Consider the following 19,979-nt stretch of genomic DNA (forward strand, 5'->3'; position numbering starts at 1 on the left):
AGCAAGCTTTATAATTCTAATGGTGTTGATATACAGTTTATCCTCTCCGAGATACTTTCTTGCTATATCTACTTTGTGAGATCTAGAATTCTCTTTTGATGAGATCCATCTATATGATGATGATATGTTATTCTTGAGTCAAGATATATGTTCTTGATATTATTATGATCCTCTGGTTATTCTAGAGAAGATTTACTGTAAACCTGTTATCATTACTATTGATAGTGAAAGTTTAAGATGGACTACGGCCCCATGGTTTTTCTCACATTAGGTTTTTCACGTTAAAAATTTGGTCTCATTGTGTGATTGATTTATTGCTCTATTGTTTATGCTATGATGGTTGATATTTGTATTTTGATATCAAGTTGGTATTTTGATTAGGAACCCATTTCGATACACAAAGAGAAAAAAGAATTATTCCGCTTTAACAAGTTTTTCCCAACAAGTGGTATCAGAGCAAGTTGTTTTTGGGTGCTAGTTTTCTTGTATTATTGAAATGGAGCAGTCAGATAGTATGATTAAATTGAACTTATCAAATTATTCCACTTTGAGGTGTATGATGGAAGATTTACTTTATTGCAAAGATTTGTATAAGCCTATCAAGGTTAAAGATAAACATTCTACTATGGACGATAAAGAATGAGAAGTTCAACATAGAAAAGCTATTGCATATATTAAAAGATGGATGGATATAAACTTGCATGAGTATATTTCTAATGAAACCAGAGCTTATATTTTTTTGCAAAAGTTAGAAAATCTCTTTGCGAAAAAAATAGTAGGAAATAGAATTTCTCTCCTAAGAAGGCTTATAAATTTGAAGTATAAAGATGGTGGTAATATTGTTGAGCATATAAGCCTATTTCATAGTTTTACAAATAAGTTGGTTACTATGAAAATAAATATAGATGATGAGATGCAAGGATTATTACTTCTCAGCTCTTTACCAAAAAATTGAGAAACGTATGTGGTGACAATTTGTTACTTCACGCTAGAGGGGACTCTAACTATAGATATTGTTAAAGACAGTTTGCTAAATGAAGATGCTAGAAGGAAAGAACAGGGTGAATCTTCTTTTGGTGCATTTGTTACTAAAAAACAAAAAAAACGTGGAAGAAGTCATAGCAGAAATCCACATAGTTATAGAGGAAGTGTTAGGATCGAGAGCACTAAGAGGGGGGGGGGTGAATTAGTGCAGCGAAAATCTTTCAGCGATTAAAAACGAAAACTGCGTTCGTTCGATAAAAACTATTTTGATGCAAAAGCCAATTCTAAGATTACTTATGATTAAGTGCAGTTTATGTCTAAACACAGTTTGCGTCTAAGCGCAATTTATGCAGTTTGCAGTTTGCGTCTAAATGCAGATTGCGTCTAAGCGCAGTTTGCATCTAAGCGCAGTTTGCGTCTAAGCTCAGATTGCATTTAAGCGCAGTTTGCGTCTAAGCGCAGTTTACGTCTAAACTCAGATTGCGTCTAAGCGCAGTTTGCGTCTAAGCGCAGATTGCGTTTAAGCGCAGTGCAGTTTGTGTCTAAACGCAGTTTTACGTCTAAACACAGTTTTACGTCTAAACGTAGTTTTACGTCTAAACGCAGTTTGCGTCTAAACGCAGTTTTACGTCTAAACGTAGTTTTACGTCTAAACGCAATTTACGTCTAAACGCAGTTTTACGTCTAAACGTAGTTTTACGTTTAAAAGTAGTTTACGTCTAAAACACAGTTTTACGTCTAAACAGAATCAAGACGTAAACGTAAACTGCAAAGAAACTTGTTCGCAGAAATCAGTTTGCAGTTATAAACAGAATCAAGACGTAAACGTAAACTGCAAAGAAACTCGTTCACAGAAATCAGTTTGCAGTTATAAACAGACTCAAGACGTAAACGTAAACTACAAAGAAACTCGTTCGTAAAAGCGCAGAAGACAGTTTACAGTTATAAATAGAATCAAAATGTAAGTGTAAACCGCAATGTAGAGATCGTACGAAAACAACGATTTACGTCTGAATGCAGATTTGAAAAGAACAGAACTTAGAAACTTGTTCGTAAAAGCGCAGAGAGCAGTAGCTATGTAGGAGGTTTGCAGTAATGATAAAGTGCTCAAAATGAAAGCAAACCAGAGATTTAGAGTGGTTCGGTCAGTCTTGACCTACTCCACTTTTGGCTTCCTCCACCGACGAGGTCACCGACGTCAACTAGAAGCCTTCCTTCAATAGGCGAAGGCCAACTACCCTCTTATAGATTTACTCCTTTTGACGGGCTTAGGAGACAACCCTTACAGAAGTTTTCTCTCCTCTCTTTACAACTTAAACTTGAAGAATAGAAAGAGGAGAACTAGCAGTTTTGAGCTCTAAGAAACACAGAAAGATAGCAAGATTTCGAGTGTGTGTTCTGTGCTTTTAGTGCTGAATGGGTGGGGTATTTATAGGCCCCAACCCAGTTCAAATTTGGAGCTCAAAACGATCAAATCCCGGAATTCCGGGATCAGGCGGTTGTACCTCTTGACTGGAGAGGTTGCACCGCCTGGCAGAGCTCGAAGACTGAGCCCAGGCGGTGCCACCTCTTGATTGAGGCGGTTGCACCTCTCTGCCAGAGCTCGAAGACCGAGCTCAGGCGGTGCCACCTCTCTGTCAGGGAGGTTGCACCGCCCAGTCTTGCTCGAAGACTGAGCTTAGGCGGTGCCACCTCCTGGCTGGGGAGGTTGCACCACCCAGTCTCACTGGGAGGCTTAGCCCAGGCGGTGCCACCTCCTGGCTGGGGCGGTGCCACCTCTTTCACTATTACAGCTCACTTGGTTTGGCTCCAAACTTAGCCCAAACCAGTCCGAACTTGGGCCTAATTGGCCCCTACTTGGGTTATAGGATTAACACCTAATCCTAACCCTAATTAATATGCTAACTATGATTTTAAAGACATTTTCTAAGCTATTACAAAGTCCGCAAGTCAAGACTTCTTCTGGCGAGCTTCCGGCAAACTTCCGACGGTCTTCCGATGAACTCTCGGAAACCATTCTGCGGACTCCCGGCAAGCTCCTAGACTTCACGATTTGTTCTTAGCGAGTTCCAACAAGCTTCTTCGGCAAGCTCCGATCTTTCTCGGCGAGCTCCGCGAACTCCCAACGAACCTTCCGGCGAGCTTCCGAAAAACCCTTCGGCAAGCTCCCAACTCATTCTCGGCTAGTTCCGGTAGCATTCCCGATGAACCTTCGGACTTTCGTCGAACTCTCGAACTCGCAACAAATCCTTCGCGCTTGACTCCGACACTTTGTTTCGCTTTATGTCTTCATCGTTATCATAGTTAATCCTGCACAATTAAAACAAAACTTCGATCGAGACAATTAATCCTAAGCAATTAACCAAGTTGTCCGGCATGTCATTGGTCCCTCGACGCTTCGTCTGATTCTTCGGCGCATCGTCCTCTCCTGCGGCCTATTGCCCAATCGGCCAGTTGAATCCGCAACTCCGATATCCTTGGCACAATAACCGCTCTTCTTGGCCCGATGCCCGAGTCCACTGCCCGAAGCCTTCTGTCGATACGTCGACCGATCTACCGTCCCGACGTCCAATCTTCTGACATGTTCCTCCGGCACAACATGATTTTCCTGCTTTAATTGTCTCATCCTGATCAAAGCATCCTGCGTCACTCAAAACGCAGATTAAATCATAAACATATATCAAGTAGTTTCATCATCAAAATACGAGATTCAACAATCTCCCCCTTTTTGATGATGACAACCACTTGATGACGGAGTTAAACCTAACTCCCGGAGTTTAAACAAACTCCCCCTATCAATATGCCATATTGATAGAAACTCTTAGATTCAAAAATCTAAGCAACATGTCATCATAAACGGAGTTAACCTTAACTCCCAGAGTTTAAACAAACTCCCCCTATCAATATGTCATATTGATAGAACCTTGAATTCAAACTGAATTCAAGTCATTGCAATATTCATCATGAATACTTGCAACACGTTATCATGATCTTATGCATAAACTTATGCATGTCATGTCATCAAATACTTCTCCCCCTTTGTCATCAACAAAAAGGAGAAGTACCACAATCAAGTGTTTGTGATATTGGTTCAACTTATTGCATGAAAAACATAATATCAAGTTTTATCATCATGCAGTTTTGAAGCCGAAAAATTTAGCAAATGTTACATCATGCTTAGAACATTCAAGCTATCAAGTTTTAGATATGCAAGTTTTACAGCATACAAGATAGCACTTTTATAACATGCAAGCTAGCAATGTTGCAACATTTTAGAACTTGCAAGCTATCAATTTAGAGATGTTCAAGAAGGCAACTCTTGCTTCTTGAAATATGCAAGTTGCAAGCTAGCAAATTTTTACGATATGCAAGTTTTGCTTCTTGAGATAGGCAAGATAGCACTTTTGCAATTTTTGTTTGGCAAGCTTGTGATGTTCAAGATAACAAGCTCTTTCTTCTCTTTTGAGAAGTGTCATTTTTGCTTTCGTTGCAAAGTGCAAGCTAGCAAAATGCCAAACTAGCAAGAGATAATGTTTTACATGAGGCAAGCAAACAATTTGGCAAGTGTTACATTTGCATCTTCTCTTTAGATGTGCAAGAAAATAAACAAGTTTTTGCATTTTCTTGACATTTCAAGCTAGCAATTATCGGTGATGTTCAAGATAGCAATTTCTTCTATTTTGTAATTTTTGCCTTTTTCTTGAATTGTGCTAGCAATCTATCTCCCCCTTTGTCATTGTCAAAAAGAAGGGAAAAACCCTTTACATCAATTTCTAAATTATGACAAAGGTAAGTAATCATTCTTATTTGTGCATCATTATAGTTTCAATGCACAAATTCATTAACATTACATTTCATTTTTTTATGCATGATACCGAAAAATCAATCATCATCATGAGCATATCAAACATGATATTCAAGCATTCATGATATATCATTTTGGCAACATAATCATGGATATTCAAACGATGGTATCTAAATGTCAGAATTCATTACATCCTATTATGCATGATCATTGACTCCTCATTTGTATTTCATGCATTATTTCATTTCATCTCATAAGCAATATCAAGAAGAGTTATTGGATGATGAGATAAATATTTTATGAATACACGGAATATATAAGTGTTTCATGTATTCATATTATCACATGAAGCATATTATCATTTTTAAGATTCATAACATGAATAACGTTATTACTATTTCATCAAAATCAATTTTGAGATTCACACAATATCATGAAATCATTAATCTCGATAAGATGGGAAAAGCATTTTCTTTTTAAGTGATTCTTTTAACACATCATAAAAAAAACTCATTCATAATTCAAGTGATTTACAAGATATCATAAATGAATTTATCACTTGTATTTCATCAAAATCGAGAACTCTAGAGATAGAAAATGATTGAAGCATTTAACATGATTGATGCATGATTCATATTTAAAGTGTATCTTATGTCGTAAATACGAATCAAGCATTTGTCAAATCTGAAATCATCCTCAAAATTACATTCAATAAATTCATGTATGACAAGCATAGATTTATTGAAAAATCAATAAGATAGAGGATTACATTTCAAGTGTTCATCAATTGTAGCATTTCATCATATGGTAAGATATCAATGCGTAAGACTGTGAAGCAAGATTTTGTTTGATATCTTGATACAGGGCATGATGTACACATTTCGAATATTTTAGCAAGTGTAGCATTGCATCACATGGTAAGATATCAGCTCGTATGATGCAAATTTTTGTTTGATATCTTGATACAGGGCATATAGCAATGATAGCAATCATATATTTCTTGGTGATGCAAGCATAGGATAATCATAGCATAGTATTTATAGCATCAATTCATATATTTCTCCCCCTTTTTTTTTAAGTGTTTCATCTTAAGTGATCGATTTCATGTTAGCATGCCTTTTCATTTATGTCAAATGAAAACATGCATCAATGTTTAGGATCGTGAAATGAATTTCATCATAAAACCGTCAATCACAAAAATCATCATGTATAACTTTAAAATCTCAAATCTTTATTCTTATGTCAAAATCATACATTATATTTAACAAACAAAGACAATGAAAAATATCAAGCCTTCCAGACAAAAGCCATGTATCGTCATTGAAAAGCAATATGAAAATCATCAAAATATACATTCTTGCTTCTCAAGCACATAAATAAGATTTAATCTCACTAGGTGTACAATCATTAGATTTCTATCTTACATTAACATAAGACATGCAATTTTCATTATCATTTTCAAAATTACAAGCATGATCATATTTTTGTATTTTCATTATCAAATTATTAAAAATGTAATTTTCAAGAAAATTTAAAGAAAAAAAAAATGCATCATGAAAAACATCATGTAATTTCGAAGTAAATTAAAGGCATTTTGATTACCTCAGCGTCGAAAGGCGTAAAGGCGTAGTTTGCCACCTTGCCTTTGTTGATTTTCTCCTCGTCTTCAGAGGAGCTCGATTCATCTCAATTTTTGTTCTTCTTCTTGCGTTCAAAGCAAGTAGTTCCGTTCTTTTTACTTTTTAATTTTTGTTTCATTTGTAGTTTAAGTTCACCATCACTTGAGCTTATGCTCGAGTGGTCTTCAAATGTTCTATGTCCCAAATCCTTCCTGTTCTTTGGAAGGTGGTTCTCAAGTTCTTCACGTGCATTGCACGTCATTTCATATGTGATCAATGAACCAATTAGTTCTTCAAGTGGAAATTGGTTCAAGTTTTTCGATTCTTGAATAGCAGTTACTTTTGAATCTCAAGTTTTAGAAAGTGAGCGCAAAACTTTGTTAACGAGTTCAAAATCCGAAAAGCTTTTACCAAGTGATTTTAAACCATTGACGACATCCGTAAAACGGGTGTACATGTCAACAACGGTTTCGCTTGGTTTCATATGAAAAAGCTCGAAATCATGCAGTAAAATATTAACTTTCGAGTCTTTGACTCTACTAGTTCCCTCGTGCGTGATTTCAAGAGCGCGCCAAATATCGAAAGCCGTTTCGCACAAAGAAACCCGATTGAACTCATTTTTGTCCAAAGCGCAAAATAAGGCATTCATAGCCTTTGCGTTTAAAGAAAAATACTTCTTCTCTAAATCCGTCCATTCGTTCATCGGTTTAGAGGGAAGTTGAAAACCGTTTTCAACGATATTCCATAAATCCAGATTTAGAGAAATCAATAAAACTCTCATTCAAGTTTTCCAATAAGTGTAGTCCAATCCGTTAAAGAACGGTGGACGAAAGACCGAAAAGCCCTCTTGAAAGCTATGAAGAGCCATTTCTCTCGGGTGTAAATCCGAAATGAGAAAAACCCCGCTCTGATACCAATTGTTAGGATCGAGAGCACTAAGAGGGGGGGGGGGGTGAATTAGTGCAGCGGAAATCTTTCAGCGATTAAAAATGAAAGCTGCGTTCGTTCGATAAAAACTATTTTGATGCAAAAGCCAATTCTAAGATTACTTATGATTAAGTGCAGTTTATGTCTAAACACAGTTTGCGTCTAAGCGCAATTTATGCAGTTTGCAGTTTGCGTCTAAATGCAGATTGCGTCTAAGCGCAGTTTGCATCTAAGCGCAGTTTGCGTCTAAGCTCAGATTGCGTTTAAGCGTAGTTTGCGTCTAAGCGCAGTTTACGTCTAAACTCAGATTGCGTCTAAGCGCAGTTTGCATCTAAGCGCAGATTGCGTTTAAGCGCAGTGCAGTTTGCATCTAAACGCAGTTTTACGTCTAAACACAGTTTTACGTCTAAACGTAGTTTTACGTCTAAACGCAGTTTGCGTCTAAACGCAGTTTTACGTCTAAACGTAGTTTTACGTCTAAACGCAGTTTACGTCTAAACGTAGTTTTACGTCTAAACGTAGTTTTACGTTTAAAAGTAGTTTACATCTAAAACACAGTTTTACGTCTAAACAGAATCAAGACGTAAACATAAACTGCAAAGAAACTTGTTCGCAGAAATCAGTTTGCAGTTATAAACAGAATCAAGACGTAAACGTAAACTGCAAAGAAACTCGTTCACAGAAATCAGTTTGCAGTTATAAACAGACTCAAGACGTAAACGTAAACTGCAAAGAAACTCGTTCGTAAAAGCGCAGAAGACAGTTTACAGTTATAAATAGAATCAAAATGTAAGTGTAAACCGCAATGTAGAGATCGTACGAAAACACCGATTTACGTCTGAATGCAGATTTGAAAAGAACAGAACTTAGAAACTTGTTCGTAAAAGCGCAGAGAGCAGTAGCTATGTAGGAGGTTTGCAGTAATGATAAAGTGCTCAAAATGAAAGCAAACCAGAGATTTAGAGTGGTTCGGTCAGTCTTGACCTACTCCACTTTTGGCTTCCTCCACCGACGAGGTCACCGACGTCAACTAGAAGCCTTCCTTCAATAGGCGAAGGCCAACTACCCTCTTACAGATTCACTCTTTTTGACGGGCTTAGGAGACAACCCTTACAGAAGTTTTCTCTCCTCTCTTTACAACTCAAACTTGAAGAATAGAAAGAGGAGAACTAGCAGTTTTGAGCTCTAAGAAACACAGAAAGATAGCAAGATTTCGAGTGTGTGTTCTGTGCTTTTAGTGCTGAATGGGTGGGGTATTTATAGGCCCCAACCCAGTTCAAATTTGGAGCTCAAAACGATCAAATCCCGAAATTCCGGGATCAGGCGGTTGTACCTCTTGACTGGAGAGGTTGCACCGCCTGGTAGAGCTCGAAGACTGAGCCCAGGCGGTGCCACCTCTTGACTGAGGCGGTTGCACCTCTCTGCCAGAGCTCGAAGACCGAGCTCAGGCGGTGCCACCTCTCTGTCAGGGAGGTTGCACCGCCCAGTCTTGCTCAAAGACTGAGCTCAGGCGGTGCCACCTCCTGGCTGGGGAGGTTGCACTGCCCAGTCTCGCTGGGAGGCTTAGCCCAGGCGGTGCCACCTCCTGGCTGGGGCGGTGCCACCTCTTTCACTATTTCAGCTCACTTGGTTTGGCTCCAAACTTGGCCCAAACCAGTTCGAACTTGGGCCTAATTGGCCCCTACTTGCGTTATAGGATTAACACCTAATCCTAACCCTAATTAATGTGCTAACTATGATTTTAAAGACATTTTCTAAGCTATTACAAAGTCCGCAAGTCAAGACTTCTTCTAGCGAGCTTCCGGCAAACTTCCGGCGGTCTTCCGATGAACTCTCGGAAACCATTCTGCGGACTCCCGGCAAGCTCCTAGACTTCACGATTTGTTCTTAGCGAGTTCCAACAAGCTTCTTCGGCAAGCTCCGATCTTTCTCGGCGAGCTCCGCGAACTCCCAACGAACCTTCCGGCGAGCTTCCGAAAAACCCTTCGGCAAGCTCCCAACTCATTCTCGGCTAGTTCCGGTAGCATTCCCGATGAACCTTCGGACTTTCGTCGAACTCTCGAACTCGCAACAAATCCTTCGCGCTTGACTCCGACACTTTGTTTCGCTTTATGTCTTCATCGTTATCATAGTTAATCCTGCACAATTAAAACAAAACTTCGATCGAGACAATTAATCCTAAGCAATTAACCAAGTTGTCCGGCATGTCATTGGTCCCTCGACGCTTCGTCTGATTCTTCGGCGCATCGTCCTCTCCTGCGGCCTATTGCCCAATCGGCCAGTTGACTCCGCAACTCCGATATCCTTGGCACAATAACCGCTCTTCTTGGCCCGATGCCCGAGTCCACTGCCCGAAGCCTTCTGTCGATACGTCGACCGATCTACCGTACCGACGTCCAATCTTCTGACATGTTCCTCCGGCACAACATGATTTTCCTGCTTTAATTGTCTCATCCTGATCAAAGCATCCTGCGTCACTCAAAACGCAGATTAAATCATAAACATATATCAAGTAGTTTCATCATCAAAATACGAGATTCAATAGGAAGATCCAAGTCTAAAAGAGATATCAAATGTTTTCACTGTAATAGGCCAGGTCACATGAAGAAAGAGTGTAGGTTTTGAAAGTGAGAACAGAATGAAAGGAAGAAAAATGAGAAAGAGACCAATACAGTTGCTGTTGAAGATGATATCATTATTGTTTGTGATGACGGTTGTGTCAGTCTTGCAGCTCAAGACAGTAATTGGGTAATTGACTCTGGTGCTTCATTTCATGTTACTTCTCATGGTGATTTCTTCAGATCTTACACTGCTGGTGATTTTGGTAATGTCAGAATGGGAAACAGTGGTATATCTAATATTGTAGGTATTGGAGATATTTGCTTAGAGATCAGTATTGGGAGCAAATTGATACTTAAAGATGTAAAGCATATTTCAGATATTCGTCTTAACTTAATATTTATAAGCAGACTTGATGATGAGGGCTTTGCATATTATTTTAGTGAAAGCAAATGAAAACTCACTAACGGTTCTCTAATTGTGGCAAGAGAAAAGAAGCTTAACTCTTTTTATGTCATGGAAGCTAAGCTGCACAAAGGAGAGATTAATGCAATTCTGAAAGGTGAAAGTATAGATCTTTGGCACAAGAGGCTTGGTCATATCAACGAGAAGAGACTTCAAACTCTTGCTAGAAAGCAGTTCTTACTAGAGTTGCAAGGTACATCTCTTAAATCTTGTGATCATTGCTTAGTTGGAAAAACACATAGAATTGTATTTCATATATATCCATCATCTAGAAGATAAGATGTTATTGATTTAGTTCATACTAATGTTTGTACTATGCAAACTAGGACTCTAGGAGATGCTCTTTAATTTGTTACTTTTATTGATGACCATTCTAGAAATGTTTGGGCTTTTGCTTTGCAATTTAAAGACCAGGTACTTGATGTTTTCAAAGAGTTTCATATCAATGTTTAAAGAGAAACTGACAGAAAGCCAAAGTGTGTTCGATCAGATAATGGTGGCGAGTACAGGGGTCCTTTTAAGAATTATTGTAGATTCCATGGAATCAGGCTTGAGAAAACAGTTCCTAAAACTCCTCAGCAGAATGGTGTGGTAGAAAGGATGAATAGAACTATTGAAGAAAGGATTAGGTGTATGCTTTCTTACGCCAAGTTACTGAAGTCATTTTGGTGGGAGGCTATGAGAACTACAGTTGACCTGATAAATCTTTCTTCATCAGTTCCTCTAAAAGGTGATGTTCCAAAAAGAGTATGGAAAGGAAAAGATATATCTTATAATCACTTGAGAGTCTTTGGGTATAAAGCATTTATTCATATTCCCAAAGATGAGAGGTCTAAGCTTGATAATAAGGCAAAAGCATGTATCTTCTTGGGATATGGTCATGAAGAGTTTGGGTATAGATTATGGGATCCAGTGAACAAAAAGATTATTAGAAGCAGAAATGTTATATTTCTTAAAGACCAATTGTTTGATGATGATGATAATATTGAGAAGTCAGAAATCTCTATTTATATTCCTTGGAGTTTGGGTCCAGTTCCTTCACTTATAGTTCATGATGATCATGAGGGTGATGAACAAGAAGATTGTAGTGAGAATGTAAGTGATGATACTCCTACAGTTGATGATGTTGAACCAACTGAACAAGCACCTCTACCACCAGTTGAGATTTCATTGAGAAGATCCACTAGAGAGCAATAACCATCTACCAAATATCCTTCATATGTGTTATGCTTACTGATGGGGGAGAGACAGAAACTTACCAAGAAGCTATTTTACATGAGCATAAGAATGAGTGGGTTAATGTCATGCAAGAAGAGATGAGATCCTTGCTTGAGAACCACACCTATGACTTAGTAAAGTTACCTAAAGAGAAGAAAGCTCCAAAAAATAAATGGATTTACAAATTGAAGTTTGAAAATAATAGCTCACAACAAAGATACAAGACACGACTAGTTATGAAAGGATTCAGTTAGAAGAAAGGTATTGACTTTGAAGAAATATTTTCTCCTGTGATGAAAATGTCCTCTATCTGAGTTGTTCTTGGTTTAGCTGCCCGCTTGAATTTAGAAGTTGAGCAACTTGATATGAAAACAGTATTTCTTCATAGTGACTTAGAAGAAGATATTTACATGGAGCAACCAAAAGGTTTCAAAGTCAAGGGAAAATAAAATATGGTGTGTAAGCTTAGGAAAAGCTTATATGGACTCAAACAAGCACCTAAACAGTGGTACAAGAAGTTTGATTCCTTTATGATGAGCCAAGAGTATGATAGAACCACATCTGATTATTGTGTGTTTATGAAAAAATTTTCAAATGATGATTTCATTATTCTCCTACTATATGATGATGAAATGCTGATTGTTGGTCATGGTGCTCGTAAAATTGAAAAGCTTAAAAAAAAGCTAAGTAAGTCTTTTGCCATAAAAGACTTGGGATCGGTGAAACAAATACTTGGCATGAAGATTTTTTATGATAGGAAAAAAAAGAAAGATTTGGCTATCTCAAGAGACCTACATTGAAAAAGTTCTTGAAAGATTCAATATGAGCAAAGTCAAAGTAGTTTGTTCTCCATTTGCAGGTTATTTCAAGCTTAGTTCGAAACAATATCCTACAAGTGATAAAGAAAAAGAAGAAATATTTAGAGTACCTTACTCATCTGCAGTATTGATGTATATTATGGTTTATACTAGACCATGCAGTTGGAGTTATCAATCGATTTCTCTCTAATCTTGGAAAGGAACATTGGGCAGCAATGAAATATATATTAAGATATCTAAGAGGTACTTCCAGGTTATGTTTATGTTTTGGTAATGATAAACCTGTGTTATAAGGCTATACAGATATAGACATGGTAGGTGATACTGATTCCAGGAAGTCCACTTCGAGGTTTTTGATAACATTTACAAGGGGAGCAGTCTCTTGGCAGTGTAAGTTATAGCATTGTGTTGCTCTATCAACCACAGAAGCAGAATATATAGTAATTACTGAAGCTTGTAAGGAAACTTTATGAATGAAAAGGTTTCTACAGGAATTGGGCTTGAAACAGGAAGGATATACTATTTACTGTGATAGTCAAAGCGTCATTCACCTCTCTAAGAATTCAACATATCATTCTAGATCCAAGCATAGATGTAAGATGTCACTGGATTCGTGATGTGCTTGAGATGAAAGAATTATAGTTAGAAAAAGTGTATACCAATGAGAATAGCTTAGATATGTTGACAAAGTCTTTGCTTAAGGAGAAGCTTAAAGCATGACAATTGGGCCTTTGGAGCTCAAATCATTAATTAAAAGGTAAAAGAAATATAGGGCAGCAAAGGTGAGAGAGAGGGGCAACGAGCGTGCAGTGAACGCGTGCAGCGAGGGGCCAATGTAGAGAAAGAAAATGAGAGAGAAAGATTAGGATCTTGAGTTTTATGCTTGACGATCAGTGGCCAAACGGTGTTAGTTTTGGCCCAAATTTTATACAGAGAATCCTTGCAGCAAGCTCTACAATCCTAACGGTGTTGATCTATAGTTTATCCTCTTCGAGGTACTTTCCTGCTATATTCAGTTTGTAGGACTTAGAATTCTCTTTTGATGAGATCTATCTATATGATGATATGTTATTCTTGAGGCTAGGCCTATGTTTTTTATATTATTGTGATCATTTGGTTATTATAGAGAAGATTTACTGTAAATCTATTATCATTACTATTGATAATGAAAGTTTGAGGTGGACTACGGTCCCATGATTTTTTTCACATTTGATTTTTCATATTAAAAATTTGATTTATTACTCTATTATTTATTTATATTTTGATTTATTCCACTTTTAACATATTTTTCCCGACAAGTTGATTATGATATTAATCAAATAAACATAATAGAGTTGACCAATACAGAAAACTTGAAAGGATGAGCAAAATAGCCTATTATAATATTTTAGTAGCAAAACTTTTTATTGTGGTATTCAGACAAATGTGGACGAGGTTCTTGTATTATTTCTTTCTATATCTAAATGAGAAGGGTCTAGGATGCACAATCATTCAGGCATGAATGTGCCTTATCACAAATTGCAACTACATTATCTAATAGTTTGACTTGCTTTTAAGCATTTATCCTGATCTACGAACAGTCTATTCAGATACAACTGTTATGACTGATGCCTCAGCACAGAAATAAAGATCTATCAAAGAAAAGATTGCAGCTTTTACCTAGCATTTGCATATTATACGTACTCAAGAGTTTATGCATAGAACTAAAATTACGCAACAAGTGAATATTATTACCTGGGAAAGACCAACAATATTGTAGCCCATGCTGAATTCCTTCATTTCCGTTACCTGTTGTTAAGTGAGAGTAATGTCTCAAGTCAATGTCCCAAGATTTTACTTCTATCAGAAAAGAATTATTAGTAACGAAGCCATTGTACCACCTTCTCACAGACGACATTAGCCTGTAACCACAACAGACATAATAATTAGAACAATGTCCCAAAAGAATTCGACTCAAGTCGTAACCTGAAAAATGAAAAGACCTGCTCTACGAGGGGCATAAGCCACGAGTCCCACGTTCCATCTCCAATTTCTCTGACAACAGTAGTCAATTATGTCACACAAGACATTTTCACGAAAGCATTGTCATAATTAAGCATCAAGGAACATGGTCTTCAATAACAAACAGGTAAAAGCATATTGGTCACAGATTAAACAATAAAAAAAAAATCCACTTACACTTGTAATTGACAGATTCTAATCATTTTGTTTGGAACAAATACACCATGATTATAAAACAGATCTATTGCCATTATGAATACTAATCAAACTTAAGGCAGACGTCCATGTAAATATTGTGTGAATTAGATAATAGATATGTTGTCACTAAATAACTAAAGCATTATCAGAATTATCAAGAATATTACTATCATAGGAAGATTGAGAACAAATGTGAAAAAAGAAAAAAAAAGAATAACAAGAAAAGAAAACATATGAAAAATATAACAATGATATCTTAGGCTGATATTTTTATATTTTAAAATATTTATATATACAGATAATAAAAGAAATCAACCCATATTTATATCCATTTGGAAGATTTCTCGAAGCAACATAACAATATAAAAAATCTATATGTAACAAGTGCATATTTAGGAAAAATATCTGGCTGCAACTAGTTATGAAATGGATTTAGATGAATATCATCTGACCAACAGGGAAGTTAATTTATTCACCTTGCTTCAATCAGAATAAAATGACACTCAAGACAAAATAACCAAGCCTTGTTCAACTACATTAACTTCCTCGTTGGTGATATCTAGGCAGGATTTGAGTCATGTGAACAACCTTTTCAAAGGGGTTAAGTCTCCAGACATATGACCCTCGTAAGAGCCCGTAATAGGTTGTCAACAAAGCCATTCTTTTTTTTATTGGAACGTTTGAAAAAAAAAATAAAAAGATCTAAGAGTTGGAGCTCAGAGTGACGTGAATCACAATGATTAGGCAAACAATTAGTCGCCAAATGCTTAGGAAATCACAATGACGTGAATGCTTTATGACGGCTCATTAAAGCAGACATGGTTTCTGGAGAACGAAATTAAATCTTTATATCATCCTTCATACCATGGCAAACAAAAAGACAAAAGCATGTCCAGGAAACAGAAATCTTAAGAGGCAAACAATAGGCAAGGTGACGAACGCTAAGACTAACACTGCTCTACAAGCCCACCAGAAAGAGAAGGAAGAAACAAAAGACTTGCTTTATGCTTGTGAACCAATATGCACAACAATTTTTCGAAAACAGATCCAAAACATGGCAGTGGGACAAAATGAGAAGCATGAAAGGTCTCAAATTAGGCACAGAACAGGATGGCAGATCGTTGCTGGATCTAATCGTGTGAAGGGCCTCGTACGAGCATCAATCACAAAAAACAAACTCAAAACTTTTTCCCGATTAAAAAGGTGTACAGTGCGCACTAAGTCCAAAAAGATGGAAACTATTACTAAAGAATAAGAATAGCAAGCATAAGAAACGCACATGCAATGTCCTTCGGATCCAGACCAACTGCTCAAGAACTCAGTGAACTCCGTTACCCCTTGGTTCTCGCACTGGTCGCCGATTCCTTGAATCCAACATCAAACACCAAACTTGGAGTTGGGAGATCTTCGTGTACGAGGCAAAGAAGTCGAGACTCAAAAGCAGAAAACGAAGGGGGATCGAGGACTTTTACCGTGCAAGACGATGAAGGGAGTAGAAGACGAAGCCAGGAGGGCGGAGGTGAGGATGAGAACGGTGAGAACAACGACGAAGCCCAAGAGAGCCATTTTGCCGACCGGTGGGGTTTGGGATTTAGAACGCGAGGAATAAATCCTGGCGAGCAACAGGAGACGAGGATGAGGCCGTCGCGCGCTCGAACGAGGTCAGTAATGTGCGGTTGCTTCTATCTTGCTCCGTAGCCACATCGTTAGAGATACCGTCAGCGCCGTTGTTGGGAACGCAAGGTTCGGTCCCCTGCAATAATTGACGGTTTATTGCTGCGCACCGGCTGAGATGTGAAGATTAGGATTTCACATAAAAGCAAGGAGCCTCCTTGAGGACGGTCCCATCGAGGCCACCAGGTCCGGTACGACCGCGAACTACCTCACCGGCAGTGATGGCACTCCTTGAGAGCAACGTTTTACGGTATCAAATACGTTAGACGGTGATGCATCGTAGACGCTTTGCATGGCGATGCTTTAAGATCCTCGTGAATGCGGATTTGAGTACCCGTACAAAGGTGGTTTTTCCACGTCAACTATATTTTAAACTGTTCCGATTTTAAGGACGATTTCCCTTTTTTTTTTTAATATCCATTGTATTTGCCAATTGATATCTTTTATTTTATTTTTTAAATAATACCCCTAATTTAAAAATATCTAAAGTATCACTAAAAAACTTTCTCGCCTGTCATAGTATTTTTGGCCTGTTATGATGTTTTACCATTATAATAAAAACACTATAAAATCTATTTGAAAATATTATAAATATATTAAATAAAATTAAAACACACTAGAAATCATTTGATATATCTTATTAGAATTTAAATATGTATTTATAATAGTTTAGGAACTATATCATCTAAATTGAAATAAAAAATAACTTATTGTAATATTTTTATCATAATAATAAAAAGGACATAAAGCCTCCTCGAAAAATACTATAGAAGATCTAAATGACTCCTTACCTCAACCAATCAATTACAAGCTTAAAAATATGGCATTGTGATAGTCTACTAGTAATAATAATAATAATGAGTATAATATTATGTCACTTATAATATTTTTTAATAACATTTGTAGTATTTTTAGTACTTCAATAAAATACTATAAACACTATTAAAAAAACATTGTGAACGAGACAAATAAAAACACTATAAAAATTGATAAAAAAAATAGGTTAAAAAATTTGATGAAAAAATTTTGAGAGGTATTTTAGGTATTTTTTAAATTATGGGTACTATTTGGGAAAAAAATGAAAGAAGTGGTTTCCCTTGGAAAATACCCAAAAAATGAATATTTTCGATGAAAATTAATAAAAAAAATTTATTTTGAAAAGAAATTCTTGTTTTAAAAATTTTCAAATAGTATCTGTTTTTAAATAATATCTAAAATACTCCTCGCTAGTCTCAAGGGTATATTCCTATCAATTATAATGTTTTACCCTGTAATAATATTTTAACCATCATAACAAAAACAATATCAAGCCTAAAAAATTGATATTGTAATGATGTATGAATAATGACAATAAGATTTAAAAACAATATCTCCCAAATATGGATTAAAAATTGATTTATCATGGTGTTTTTGGCCACCATAATAATAATACTATAAATCCTACTTGAAAACACTATAAATAATCCAGTTGAACTTCTAACATTAACCGGACCAACTAATGCCTAAGATTATAATATCGTAATAATCTACAAGTAATGATAATAAAAAAAAAATGACGTCACTATATTATAGTTTTATGTGTCTTTAGTAAAAAAATAAAAATATTATAATGCTATTAAAAAATATTATAAATGAGCCAAATAAAAACCCATGAAAAAAATAAAGAAGAAACTAATGAAAAAAGGACCACTGTGGTTGGTGAGGAATATGTTTTATTTAAATTAGTGGACACCATTTAGTAAAAAATAAAACAAGGGTGTCTTTTGGGGAAAATAGAAAAGGAGTGCCTTCCAAAGAAAATCGCCCTTGATTTAATGGATTTTTGATTTAATATATTTAATGATTCAAAAAATTAATTTAATATTTTTTTAACAGTATAATTGGATAATCATAATTTAAGGATGGATGAAAGCCCAAATGGAAATATGAACACAAATATTTTTAATTAAATAATATAAAATTTAAAATTTCCAAAAGCTTAAAAGGTTAGGAATGACTGAATATATGTTTTAACAGATCGAAAGAATCGATTAAATAATAAGGATGAATTATGTATTTATTTATATTTTTTTAATCTTTTCCCAGATGGTGTCCTTACCTTGCTCAGACAAAAGTGTCCTCAATTAGTTTGTTATTCTTTTTTTTTTTTGTCTCTTCAAATTTACTCAATTGAGTCAACCTATATAATTGAATTTGATTTAACCAACCCAAAACTTATATCTATCAAAAATACTTAACAACCAATAATATTAAGATATATATACTTATATTAATAAAAAAATAAATATAAACATAAATATAAAACTAATCTTAAAATTATAAATTTAAATATTGTCAAAAAATTATAAAAATAAAAAAATGAAATCAAATTATTGAATATAAAGTAAAACATAATATAATAATAATATTAAATATTTTAAATAAACAATTATAAAATCAAAAAATTTTACCCAATAAATGTCAAATATTAGCTAGAACTTATGTCATTATAGTGATAGATCAAATAATAAAATATTATATTTTGTAACTAATATTTTTAAATAATTAATTAAAAAATTAAAAAATAATCATTATTTATAAATATCTTATGCAGTAATTTTCAAAATAGAATATATATATTAATCTCACTAAAAAATTCTCATCCAATTGCGTTATGAGGTCCATATAAAACATGTGGTACATTTTATCCTTGAGAGATTCTTTGCTAACTTTATGGAGAGTTGCTTCACGACGACTGACTCAGACAAATATATTAATCCGACTTAAAAATGACTCTAAATTTGCTCCAAACCTATCTACCAAATCAAATTTTGGTTCTATGTTGAATAATTGTGTATATATATATATATATATATATATATATATATATATAATTTTTTTTCTTCTCCCATCCGTGTCCATTCTTAAACCCGATCGTGATATCCTAATCTAACCGATGCTGCAATCCCGCCGGTCACTTCAAGCATCCGCTGCGTACAAGACAGACGATAACATTTAATCAACTGTCCAAAAAAAAACGAAGGAAAACAACATTTAATTATGTGTCACCGGATCCCTACACAAAGAGAGGGACAAGGACAAGTATTCCTTATAAATAGGTAGGGCCAGGTCTTAATGCAGCACTTGTTTATCTCTCTAATCTCTCCCTCCATAAATCTATGACGACAAGATAAAAGCATGCAAACCGTAGTAAAAACCAACGTGAATTAGTTGGATGTTCAGAACACAAGTGTTATGCTTCCGCTCCAACTTGGGAACACCTACGTTGGTTTTGGAAACTCGAGCAATGGTGCCATCTTCAATGGACTTTCTATGGCCATCGGCCTGTCCTTCCTTGCTGTTCTCATAATATTTATTGCAACATAAATAAAAACATTTAAGACAAACAATCGTTTCAGGCAGTATATCTCAAAGTTCAAAAAAGAAAAAAAAAAGAGGACAATTCAGTCTGGAGCTTCAGCATTCGACAAAAGATACCTTAGTGATTGATTATTAAGCCACACCGTGCACAGTTTGAGTTAGTACATACATTACGTAATAGTTGAATGAAAGAAGAAAAATTAAAAATTAAAAAAAAAAGTTACAGATGATCGGTCACATATAATAATAGTATCCGGTGTCCGGATGGTTCAGTGTACGTAATGGTAAGTGCTTCAATGGTGAAATAAATTCACTTAATGCGCTTCGATGGGAACGTGAAACCACAGAAAA

At 35.8% G+C, this 19,979-nt stretch overlaps 1 protein-coding gene across 1 annotated transcript in view; it reads right to left on the reverse strand.

Annotated features, from left to right (window-relative positions):
• Nucleotides 1–16,363, reverse strand: part of LOC103998396 (uncharacterized) — a 32,901-nt gene extending 16,538 nt beyond the window's left edge. The window contains exons 1-5 of the mRNA XM_065083501.1: nt 16,067–16,363; nt 15,874–15,958; nt 14,378–14,429; nt 14,276–14,296; nt 14,130–14,183 (exon numbers count right to left, since the gene is read on the reverse strand). Coding sequence (XP_064939573.1) covers nt 14,130–14,183; nt 14,276–14,296; nt 14,378–14,429; nt 15,874–15,958; nt 16,067–16,160 — 306 coding nt within the window. The 5' untranslated portion in view covers nt 16,161–16,363. The remainder of the gene's footprint in view (nt 1–14,129; nt 14,184–14,275; nt 14,297–14,377; nt 14,430–15,873; nt 15,959–16,066) is intronic.
• Nucleotides 16,364–19,979: the final 3,616 nt, after the last annotated feature.

Source organism: Musa acuminata, chromosome BXJ1-9 (genome assembly GCF_036884655.1).
Source record: "Musa acuminata AAA Group cultivar baxijiao chromosome BXJ1-9, Cavendish_Baxijiao_AAA, whole genome shotgun sequence".
Classification (NCBI taxonomy): domain Eukaryota; kingdom Viridiplantae; phylum Streptophyta; class Magnoliopsida; order Zingiberales; family Musaceae; genus Musa; species Musa acuminata.